Source organism: Tursiops truncatus, chromosome 2, assembly GCF_011762595.2.
Source record: "Tursiops truncatus isolate mTurTru1 chromosome 2, mTurTru1.mat.Y, whole genome shotgun sequence".
Taxonomy (NCBI): Eukaryota; Metazoa; Chordata; class Mammalia; order Artiodactyla; family Delphinidae; genus Tursiops; species Tursiops truncatus.
In genome coordinates this window covers 34,688,200-34,700,212 of record NC_047035.1, presented here as the reverse complement: position 1 = coordinate 34,700,212, position 12,013 = coordinate 34,688,200, and the positions used below count along the sequence as shown (strand labels likewise).

Here is a 12,013-nt window from a genome sequence, read left to right as displayed (position 1 = left end):
TCTTCAGTGGTAGGAGTATGAGTTAGTACAAATCTGTAGGGCAGTTTGGCAATATGTATCAAAGTTTTAAATGTTTTTATTATTTGATAAGTAATTTTATCCTAAGAATGAATTCTAAAGACATTGGAAAATATCAGATTACAAAACAACATTTACAATGTGACCTCTATGGTTAGGATCAGCATTTTTTGCAAGTCTGAAAGGCTATATATATATATAGTATGACAAAATAATACCGGTAGTTATATCTGAGAGGTATGACTACGATAAAAATTTTTTTTTTAAATGTCAGTATTTTAGTGTCTGTGGGTGGCTTTGGTACACAGAGATTATGTAGAAGTTTCTTTGTCTCTAAAATTTTAAATCCCCCTGGGCTTGAAGAGACATAGTAGGGAGTTTGTTACCTTCTGGGCTGTCTAAAGTTGCTTACTGATTTCATTCAGCAGTGAGATCCTGAAGCTCCCGATTTTCTCATTGCCCTGACAACCAGGCTGAGCCGCTTTAAACGATTACTGAAATTTAAAACAGAAGTCTCATTATCCACTCAGAAAGTCTATAGTCTCCTTAAGATTGTAGTCAATTACCTTAACTACTTTGTTGGTTTTGTAATTCTTTTTCCTTTTAAGATATTTAAATGTTTTCCTGTTTTGCTCTAAAGATACTTTAAGGCTATTGAATTCTTTATACTCGGGGAATTCTTTATACACTTAGGTAATTCTGTGGTAACTTCTTCGAATTTGATGAAATCTGACACTCCATATTCTTCCCCCACCCCAACTTTATTGAAGTGTAGTTGGCAAAAAAATTTTATATATCTAAAGTGTACAATGTGATATTGTGAAATGTTTACCACAATTAAGTTGATTAACACATCCATCACCTCACATAGTTACCTTTTGTGTGTGTGGTGAGAACGCTTAAGATGTACTGTCAGCAAATTTCAGGTATACAATACAGTATTATTGACTCTAGTCACCATTGCTGTCCATTAGATCCTCAGAACTTATTCACCTTAAAACTGACAGTTTGTACTGTTTGAGCAACATCTTTAAATTTCCCCTATCTATATTCTGTCTACTCTTGTAGATAACATTAACTTATGGTTAAATTCTGGCTATTTCTCAAGTTTTATTTAGTTCTGGATCACAACTTCTTAGGTCATTCAAATGACAGTTTTGACTTTCAATTTTTTTCCCAGTTTTTTGGTACATTTTAAATTACTAAAGAGCATACATAATTTTTATAAGGAGAGCTAAAGCTGTTTTGATTTGGGGGGGAAAAGATAGGGAACTTCAGAATCAACAGAAGAGCTATTCTAACCTATAAAACATTTAACAACTGTTAACTGGTAGGATATAAGATAAATAAGAATGAGTAACTTTTCTACAGGTCCTGTGTGAAGAAAACTAACAGAAAGACTTAAACCAAGAGGTTTTCTGCTTTTTTTTTTTTAATGTGACTGTATAAGACACAGATATACACAGATACTATCTACTGAAAGTTTTTCCCAGAATCATTTACAGTTTTAATTTTAGTCAGCATCTCAATAGGTTTTTCTTTCTGGATGAATAGGAAATAGAGAGTGAGGAGGTATCTTAAAAATGATTCTGTAGCTCATTTGAAGTCAAGACATTTTTGAAAAAGTAATGAGCAAGTATTTGTCATATCAATATGAGCAAAGACTATAATACTATTGTAAGAAGATTGTGGTTCTGATACACCAGTGGACTAGAAACAGACCCTGATATATGTAAGAATTTGGTGGTATCATAAATCAGTGGAAAAGGAGGGATTATTCAATAAATGGTGTTAGAATAATTGGTTAACCATTTGGAAGAAAAGAAATGAAGTTAAAATTTCCCCTCAAATCTATAACAAAATTCCAGATAGATTGAAGTTAACTACAAAATAGAAGCCATTAGAAAATTTAAATGTAGGTAAACATTTAATGACCTAGGGGAAGGAGTTTATAAGCTTAGACAGTGAAAGAAATCACACAGGGAAAGGTGGACCATTCTCAACACATAACAGCCGAAAACTTCTACAATAAAGGTACCACAAATGCAATTAACAGACACATGGAAAAATTAGAAAACTATTTCGAGCAAATGTGACAAAGTGTATACATGTGCACATATCTACCTCTTGGGGGTCAGAGAGGAGATAAACTGTAGTTCTTAACCATTTTGGGATAACCCTCTTCCAGAAAAATGTATGTGCTGCACGTGCACACTAATGGGAACGTGCATATGTACACATGCCCCAGATTTTCAGTAAAATTTTAGGAGACTCACATGTTCATAGGAGTTCTATGAACCACAAAAGAAGTGCCTGAGTAAGCTTCAACCTCCCTGTTAAAGAAGTGGAAGGTTTTTAAAAATGGTAATTTTGAATATTGGTAAAAATATTGGTAATGGGATATAAATTAGTAAAACCTCCCTAGAAAACTCTTTGGCTTTTAAAATGTCAGAATCTTATTTAAAAATTCTGTTTCTTGGAATTATTTTAAGAAACACCAGAATCTCAGACATTTTTACTGTACATAGCAGTGATCATTATGTACAGAAATGCTCATTACTTATACTAGCAAAAAATTGGAAGCACCCTGAATGCTCAACTTAGTGTATTGGTTATTATAAGTTTTAGTTTAGACATATAATAGAACATCATGGAGCCATTATAAGTTTTTTAAAGACTGTTTGGTGATGTGGGAAAACAATGAAAATGCCCTGTTAAATGAAAAAAGGAAATGCAGTACGATTTTTTTTTTTAAGTTGTTTCTAAGTGATGGGACTATTGGTGGTTTTAAATTTTTTATTCATTTATGTATTCTATCCTTCATTTATTTTTATAGTGATATGTATTAGTTCCATAATTAAAACACTCTTGAAAAAAAGTTATTCTGTTGTATAATTTTTAAAGTCTTACTTAAAAATCAGTAAAATGACAATGATTTGACACTCAAAAATATTTGCAAGTTTTGTTTTTCTTGAAAACTTTGTTATTGGTTCAAGAAATTTTATCTTAAAATACATGTGGAATTAAGACAGAAAATTAATTTTTGGATACCTTTTCCTTCTCCTACTAGAAGTGGAAGACCTGTTTTCTTCACTTAAACATATCCAACATACTTTGGTAGATTCTCAGAGCCAGGAGGATATTTCACTGCTTTTACAACTTGTACAAAATAAAGATTTCCAGAATGCATTTAAGATATACAACGCTGTCACAGTACACATGAACAAGGCCAGTCCTCCATTTCCTCTTATCTCCAATGCGCAAGACCTTGCACAAGAGGTATGTATTCTGAACGTCTCATTGACATATACAAAGTAATTGATAGTGATAGTAAGGCAGCGTTCTTGGAAAATACTGGTGTGAATATAAGGTTTGTTAGAATTACTGCTGATCACATGTTAATAATTTATTGTGTTAGGAAAAATTTGCTTACGTGTATTTTATCCTGAAAAAAATATATGCTTAGTTCACAGTCAGGGCTCTGTTTCATGAAGAGAATAGCATTAGGTTTGTATATACAACTACATATTTGCATAGTAAGAGAAATATTTGTCTAAATTACTAAAGGGGAAAAATTTTAATGTAGTATAGTTTTATTTTAAGCATTATACATTATAAACTGAGATAAATTAATACTGATGAGGTTAAATTATATTCGATAATCAGGTATCATAAATATGTAACTTCTAAGATTTGTTACTTGTAGGTATTTTGAAGTTTTTCCTCTATAGTTACTGTATAGAAGGTCCAAAATAATTAAATTTTAATGTACAGTGAGAGTATCTCATGTTAACATGCTGATATTTAAGTTCTAGTGTCTGCTGCTTGTTGATGTTTAGTGTTCAATGTGTTTTGCAAACATTTTATTTTATTTATTTTAAAAAGTATTTATTTGGCTGCACCGGGTCTTAGTTGCAGCACGTGGCATCTTTAGTTGTGGTGTGTGGGATCTTTAGTTGCGGCATGCAGGATCTAGTTCCCTGACTGGGGATCGAACCTGGGCCCCCTGCATTGGGAGCACAGAGTCTTAACCACTGGACCACCAGGGAAGTCCCTCTGCAAACATATTTTAAATTGAAGGTTTTAAAAGGATGTAAGTAAGCCATCTCCTATTTTTGGGGGGTGGACACTCTGTCATTATTACAGGATTTTAAGTTATTTTAAAATGAATAATTCTGGAAGCCCATCAGGTAAATCTATTTCACTGAACCCAGACACAAAACAGAAAATGGGCTGAGGGAAGGGTAGGACTTCCAGAGCTACAGACACGTAAAATAGGTTAGGAGGCACTTTTTGAATTAGCACAGAATGTATTTTCTTCATTTAGATGCTTACAGTGAGCGAAGGTCCTATGTGCAAGAGTGGCAGAGAGAAGTCTCATGTTGCTCAGGATAGGAGTGTGACCTAGGGACCTGTTTCTAGAGGGGAAATTTCCCATCTGCTAGTTAAAAGACCTAGTTGAGACCTATTCTTTGTGCTCATTTTTTATTATTGAAATTAAATATGCAGAATTTTTCATTAATAAATTATCCCTGTAGTTTTACTTATAGTTTAAATGGGTTTCCTGAAAATTCCTTATAGAGATTGAAATAGCTGACAGTACTTTGATCTTATTTATTCACAAATATAGTATAACTTTTATTGTGTAGGGTTGGGAGGAATACATAATAGATAATTGTAATCCTTCTCTTCCCATTTAGGAGGAAGGTTTGTCCAGCTAGGTACTGGGGCTTTGTTTTGTTAAGAACAGTAGGTAGAAAAGAGAATGATATAAGCAAGAGAGATTTAAATTGCTCCATTGGAAGAAAGTGACACAACATAAAGGCTGGAAGGAAAGGGAAAAAAAAGGAGGCAACGTAGCTTTAAAGGGTTTTAGGAGTTCAGAGGCAAAGAACTAGAAGTGGCTTAAAGAGTAATGCTTTGAGAGAGAAAGAAATGGTTAAAAAGGACTTTAAAAACTCAATTTTCAATATTAGATTTAGCACAGTTAACATGTACATGGTTCACAATTGTAAAAGTATTGATTCTATATCAAGGAGATTTTCTCAAAGTTTGCTTTCACAGCCTTCAGTAATACTTGAGAATTGTATTGCTTTGGTGGTGGTGGGATAGTAGGTGATTAGTGACATTGGGCAGAGACTGGTCTTAAAATGAGTGCAAAATGACTAACCTAGTTGGGGCAACAACATACGGTTGTGCTACAAAGTGAATGACTTCCCCTGGAGTTGTGCATGCACAACTGTGTGGCAGCCCTGACTTGACAGTGCATAACATGTGAGAAAAGGATGTACTTGGAACTCATCAAAGAAGAGTGTTAAATCTGATAACAAAATTCTGAAGGTTAAATGGACTCATTGCTTTTATTTTACAGCTGGAAAAGCTTAACAATCACCTTATTCAACCCTTCTGTTTTATGTTTCTGAATTTTGAGGCCAGGTGAAGTTTTGTGACTGGGATGAGACTAACTAGGCTATTCATATGCTCATTGCCTAATTTTTTGCTTTTTAGCATTCATCATTCCAGCTTTTTTCATATACAGTATTTAAAGGAAGAAATTACTTCATGTTTCAGTTAGTATATCATTTTTAAATGGAAATTTAATCCAAGTAAGTAAAAAAAACTCAAGAATTTGATGAAAGAATGTCTTAACACATTAGGAAGTGTTCTTTGTTTTTATAGCTTAAAATATCAGTTAAACATTAAATATCATATAATAGATAATACAGCTTCTGAAAACTTCAGATACTGAGATCCAGATTATATCTTTGACAATCCAGGATACTCATTAATAAATGTAAAACAAGTTTTTTGATCATTTTTAAAGTGCTTTTATCAAGAAAAGGTTGAGAACCTGGGTTTCGTTAAATGAACTTTTGCTTATCCAGTAAAAATGCAAGCCAACAAACTACAAAATGGTATTTGATTATTTGATTTTGAGATATTGAGGTATATACGTGTATAAGTATATATATAACAAAAACTTGCATCCAAAAGAACTGTCGCGAATTAACAAGAAAGAGACTACTTAGTTTTTTTTTTAATGGGCAAAGGACTTGAACAGACGCTTCACAAAAAGAGGAAACCCCAACAGCCAGTAAGTATGAAAAGTCCAGCATCGTTAGCTAATAGAGAAATGCGAATTAAAACAAAATGAGAGACTACCGCATAGACACCAAAATGACTAAAAAAATTTTTGAAAGACTGGCAATGTTAAATCTTAATGAACTTATGGAGGAACTGAAACTCTGATAATGTTACTGGTGGAGTATAAATTGGTACTGCCACTTTGGAAAATGTTTGGAAATGTCTGCTAAAGCTGAAGTACCTACATCTGTGACCCAACATTTTTATGTCTGGGTATGTACCTGAGAGAGATGAAAACATATCCACACAAAGGCTTAAGCATAAACGTTCATAGCAGCCAGATAATCATTAGAAGCTGGAAGGAGCCCAGATGCACATCAACCAGTGAAAATTGAGTTAGACTCTCACTGTGGAAGAAAAATGAGTTAACAATCACAATCTAATGAGAAGTACTATGGTGGCAGTATGAAAAAGGTACCAAGAGCATAATGAGATGTGCCTACTTCAGTAGGGGTTGGGGAGAGGCAGACATGGCAGAGGAGGAGATTTGGGAGGAAGGAAGAAACAGAAAATTTAATATGCTAAGTCTTGAAGGACAGTTGGGAATTTACCTGAAAGCCCAAGAAAGAAGAAAAGCCTTTCCACTGGCAAAGGGTTCAAAGATAGTAGTGACTGAGAAAGCATGGCATATTTATTGCACAATGAGTAAGGAGTAGGATATGATTTTCAAGATAGAGTCCAGATCCTGAAGGCCAGATAAGCCATATTAATAAGTTTAGATTTTCTTACGATGGATCCACATTGGTAAACATTTTAAAATAATTAAATTACATGAATAGATGAAAGGAGAAAACCATATGATCAACTTGATGCAGAAAAGACATCTGAAAAAAAATTAATACCTTTTCCTTGATAATGAGAATTCTTAGAAAACCAGGTACATTTTGTTAACTTGATAAAGAACAATATCAGAAAACTAATAGGGAGCATCTTACCTAATGATGAAACACCCAACATGTTGCTTTTTTTTTTTTTTTTTTAAATTTTTGTCTGCATTGGATCTTTGTTGCTGCGCGTGGGCTTTCTCTAGTGGCAGTGAGCAGGGGCTGCTCTTCATTGCGGTGCACGGGCTTCTCATTGCGGTGGCTTCTCTTGTTGTGGAGCACAGGCTCTAGGCGCGTGGGCTTCAGTAGTTGTGGCACGCAGGCTAAGTAGTTGTGGCCTCAGGCTCTAGAGCGCAGGCTCAGTAGTTGTGGTGCACGGGCTTAGTTGCTCCATGGCATGTGGGATCTTCCCAGACCAGGGCTCGAACACGTGTTCCCTGCATTGGCAGGCAGATTTTTAACCACTGTGCCACCAGGGAAGTCCCCAGCATGTTGCTTTTTAAGCCTGGAATAATAAAAGGAATCTACAGACTCTCACCACTAGTATTCAACATTTTTCTGGAGGTACTAGCTAGTGCAGTAAAACAACAAAAAGTCATGAAATATAATGTTGTAGGGGAACAGGGAAAATGTGAATAAGTTTAATTAGTTACTTTGAAAAACTAAAACCTTGATTCATTTGGTAGTCAACATGAGGCCTATTAAAGCATAGATAAAATGTGTATACACACGGATATCCTATTTGAAAATGCAGGTAAAGAGATGTTGAGAGAAATAATAAATTATTAACAAGGCTATCTCTGGGTGGTGGATATATAGGTAATTTTCTTGTTTAGATGTTGATGTGTTTCTCAAATTTAATACACAAAAGCCACTAAAGGAGAGTTCAAAGCAAGAAATTTATAAGTGATTGCAGAGCTACCGAAGGATTTTAAACAAGAGTTTGATATAAACAGGCTTCCAGTTTAAAGTATTATTCTGATAACATTGTGGGAGATGTGTGAGATCAAGAATGGAGTCCGGCGTAGAGTATGGAGGCTAGTGTAATTGTCCAGATGTAAGATTTTGAACAGCCATTGAACATGAAGTGAAGAAATATTTCAGTAGGAAATTGGGGCTTCCCTGTGGTGCGGTGGTTAAGAATCCGCCTGCCAATGCAGGAGACACGGGTTTGAGCCCTGGTCTGGGAAGATCGCACATGCCACGGAGCAGCTAAGCCCATGCGCCACAACTACTGAGACTGCGCTCTGGAGCCTGTGTGCCACAACTGCTGGAGCCCACGCACCTGGAGCCTGTGCTCTGCAACAAGAGAGGCCACCGCAATGAGAAGCCTGCTCACTGCAACGAAGAGTAGCCCCCGCTCACTGCAACTAGAGAAAGCCCGCGTGCAGCAATGAAGACCCAACGCAGTAAAAAATAAACAAATTAATTAATTAAAAAAATAATTAGTATCAAATTGAAATAGTTATATTGTTATAAAACAGTATGACTAGCATGATCTCATTCTGGTAAAAGTAAGAAGTAAAGGATATACACAAAGATTTTCTCATGGTTATGAGGTTATGGGTGTATTGTTTTTGATAACCAACTTTATTGAGATATAATTTACATACACTTAAAATTGGTATGCTTCATTATATAGTTCAATATTTTTGGCACATGTATACACCTGTGTAATCTACCACCACAATCAAGTTATAGAAACATCTGTGAATGCATAAAGCTCCCTTAATTTCTTTTGTAGACAGTAACCACTTCCCACTCCCCAGACCCTGGGCAGCCAGTGATCTGTTTTCTGTTTTTACAGATTTGCCTTTTCTGGAAATTTCATATAAATGGAATAAAATAATATGTAGTCTTTTATATCTGACTTGTTTTGTTTAGTATAATGTTTTTCAGATTCATCAGTGTGTTGCATGTATTTAGTAGTTTGAACTTCTTGTTGAGTAGTATTCCATCGTATGCATATCCTACAGTTTGTTTAACCACTTTCCTATTGGTGGATATTTAGGTTATTTCCATTTTATTATTCTAGCAGATGTGTAACAGTATCTTGTTTTAGTTTGCATTTCCATATGTTGAGCATTTTTTCATAAGCTGTTTCCCTATCTTCTTTTGGAAAATATTTTGATCTTTTTCCCATTTTAAAAATCATATTGTAAATTTTATTGAGTTGTAAGAGTTCTTAATGTACTCTAGTTACAAGTCCTCCTGTCAGATGTGTATCTCTTGGTGAATATTTTGGTAAAAACAAGTATAAGAATATAGGAGGATATATACCAAATGATTCTCCCTAGGTTTGGGGATTATGGTGAGTTTTATTTCCTTCTTTTGGATTATCTATTTTCTGATTTTTCACATTTAACATATACCATTTCTGTAATTTAAAAAAATTAGTTTAAAATGCTCTGAAGGAAAATAGAGAAGGTATTTTAGCTAGAGAAGAGTACAAGATCAAGAGAGAACTTTTTTTTTTAAAGATAAGAGATTAGAGCATTTTTATAGCCTAATGGAAAGGAGCCAGTATGATGTAAGAATAGCCTTTTAATTCCTTAGGCCTTTGTAGAAGTAGCTCATGTTGTATGTTGACACTAAAATAGGCAGCAACTGGATTAATAGGGGAAGGAAATAAACACTTAACAGGAGTTGAAATTTCTTTAGAAGGGGCTATCTGAGAGGTGCTAGGAACTGATTTAAAAGTAAAAATAGGAGGGAATTCCCCTGCAGTCCAGTGGTTAGGACTTGGCACTTTCACTGCCATGGCCCCAAGTTCCATCCCTGGTCGGGGAACTAAGATCCTGCAAGCCGTGCAGTGCAGCCAAAATAAATAAATAAATAAAAAGGTAAAGATAGGAAAAAAGTGTCTATACACAAAATTATTGAGTTGACTTTGTACATTTTGTTCAAAGTGCATTTCTAATCCAAAATCTTCTTTCTCTCTCAGGATTACTTTCTTAGGGACTATAAATTTCATTTTAAATTAACTGGGATATGATATATTTAAAAAAGAAAAGTACCCTATTTTAAAAATCAGCATTTAATTATTCACAGTTTTGGATTACTGCACTCGACCATTAGTAAGACTTTAATCGAATTCTTGCGAAACATAATAATTGCTATGCCCCCCTGTTTATACATATAGAACTTTACATTTAGAAACATGTTTTTCTAGGTACCAAAACCAGAGGACAGGCTAATTTTGATGCTGTCATTGCTATGATCTACTTGTGGTCAAATTAGTTAATCCCAAAATTATCATCTCTTAGGTTTGATAGGGGAATTACTTTAAAAATTATTTAAAATAACCATAAGAGGTATTAGAGAATTACTAGATTCCTGTTCTAATCATGAGTTACTTTTTTTAAAATTAATTAATTTAATTTTGGCTGCGTTGGCTCTTTGCTGCTGTGCACAGGCTTTCTCTAGATGCGGCAAGAGGGGGCTACTCTTTGTTGCGGTGCATGGGCTTCTCACTGAGGTGGCTTCTCTTGTTGTGGAGCACGGGCTTTAGGCGCGTGAGTTTCAGTAGTTTTAGCACCGGGCTCAGCAGTTGTGGCTCCGCGGACTCTAGAGTACAGGCTCAGTTGTTGTGGTGCACAGGCTTAGTTGCTTCGCGGCATGTGGGATCTTCCTAGACCAGGGATTGAACCTGTGTCCCCCACACCGGCAGGCAGATTCTTAACCAGTACGCCACCAGGGAAGTCCCAATCATGAGTTAGTTTTATTAAAAAATTATACTATATATTAATTTACTTCTATATGTTTTCATTGATGATGATAATTTTGGCTTTGTTAATCTGCATTGCTGCAAAGTGCTCTTTTTGGTACTTGAGTTACGAAGCACAGAAAGGAAGAAAATCAGAGGTATTAATAGTGAAAACATATATAGTATAATCTTTGAGGAAAACTAGTCCACAGAGCAAATTTTTACCTTTAAATATTTATGGTAGAAAAAAAGATGGAAAATAATTCGACTGAACATACAGCTCAAGTGATTAGAACTTGAAAAGGGAAATAAACTAAAGCAGAAAAAAGGAATTAAATTATTTAAATGGAAAGAACAATAGATTTAACATCAAAAGCTGGTTTTTTGACAAGTACAAGAAAATAGAGAAACCTTTGACCAGTTAGAGGAAGAAAAAATACTAATAACATTAGGAAAGAAAAAAGAAGCATAGATGCAAACACAGGAGAGTAAAAAATTATAATTGCAACTTTATGTCACTAAATGTGAAAGTGCTGTCAGGTGGGTGGCTTTTGTAAGAAAATGTAAATTGCCGAAAGTGACTTAAGAAAAGGTAACCAAAAAAAGTAGTAACTATAGATAAAATTGAAAGTTGGAAATCCACCCCTAAAATAAACTACCAGGCCCAGATAATTTTACAAGCTCTATAAAAACATTAAGGAACATATGAGTCTTACGTTAAATAAACTGTTTTCATGTATAAATGTTGACTATTTCCCAGCTCATTGTGCTAGAATAGTATAGATACTAAAAACAGTAGTTCTGTAACCAGTGTATATGACTATGCTCACCAAGTCTCTAATCCAGTTTATGAACATTAATATAGAAATCTTAAAATGTGAGTAACTCACATCTAGAAATATATTAAGGTAATAATTTACTATGTGCTAGGTAGTGTGCTAAGCAGTTTATGTGGATTATCTCAATCTTTTAAGAACCTTACATTGTAGGCGCCAATCTACAGGTGAGGAAACAAAGACTAAAAAAAATTCTTCATAATCAAGTGGAGTTTATCCTAGGAGTGCAAGAATTGCTTGACTTGGGTAAATTTTTTAATGTGATTCACTGTAGTATGGTGGTTGTTTCATTACTCCAATATAAATTCATATGTTAGTCTGTAACTCTTTAAAATGTCATCTCTGATTTAAAATGTAGTTACATAAACATATGATTAAAACACTATAAAATAGCAACATAACTGTTAGAACAGTTCTTCCCTTATATAATCATTATTAGTCTCTTTTACATAGTATGTTTGCAGAAATTTTCAAGAAGGAAATAC

General features: G+C 34.4%; 1 protein-coding gene across 8 annotated transcripts in view; it reads left to right on the top strand.

Annotated features, from left to right (window-relative positions):
- The window catches only part of PALS1 (protein associated with LIN7 1, MAGUK p55 family member), a 100,394-nt gene that overhangs the window by 47,948 nt on the left and 40,433 nt on the right, over nucleotides 1-12,013 (top strand). For all 8 annotated transcript variants that reach the window (XM_073800338.1, XM_073800336.1, XM_073800337.1 and 5 more), the window contains one exon: nucleotides 3,089-3,297. In XM_073800338.1, coding sequence (XP_073656439.1) covers nucleotides 3,089-3,297 — 209 coding nt within the window. The remainder of the gene's footprint in view (nucleotides 1-3,088; nucleotides 3,298-12,013) is intronic.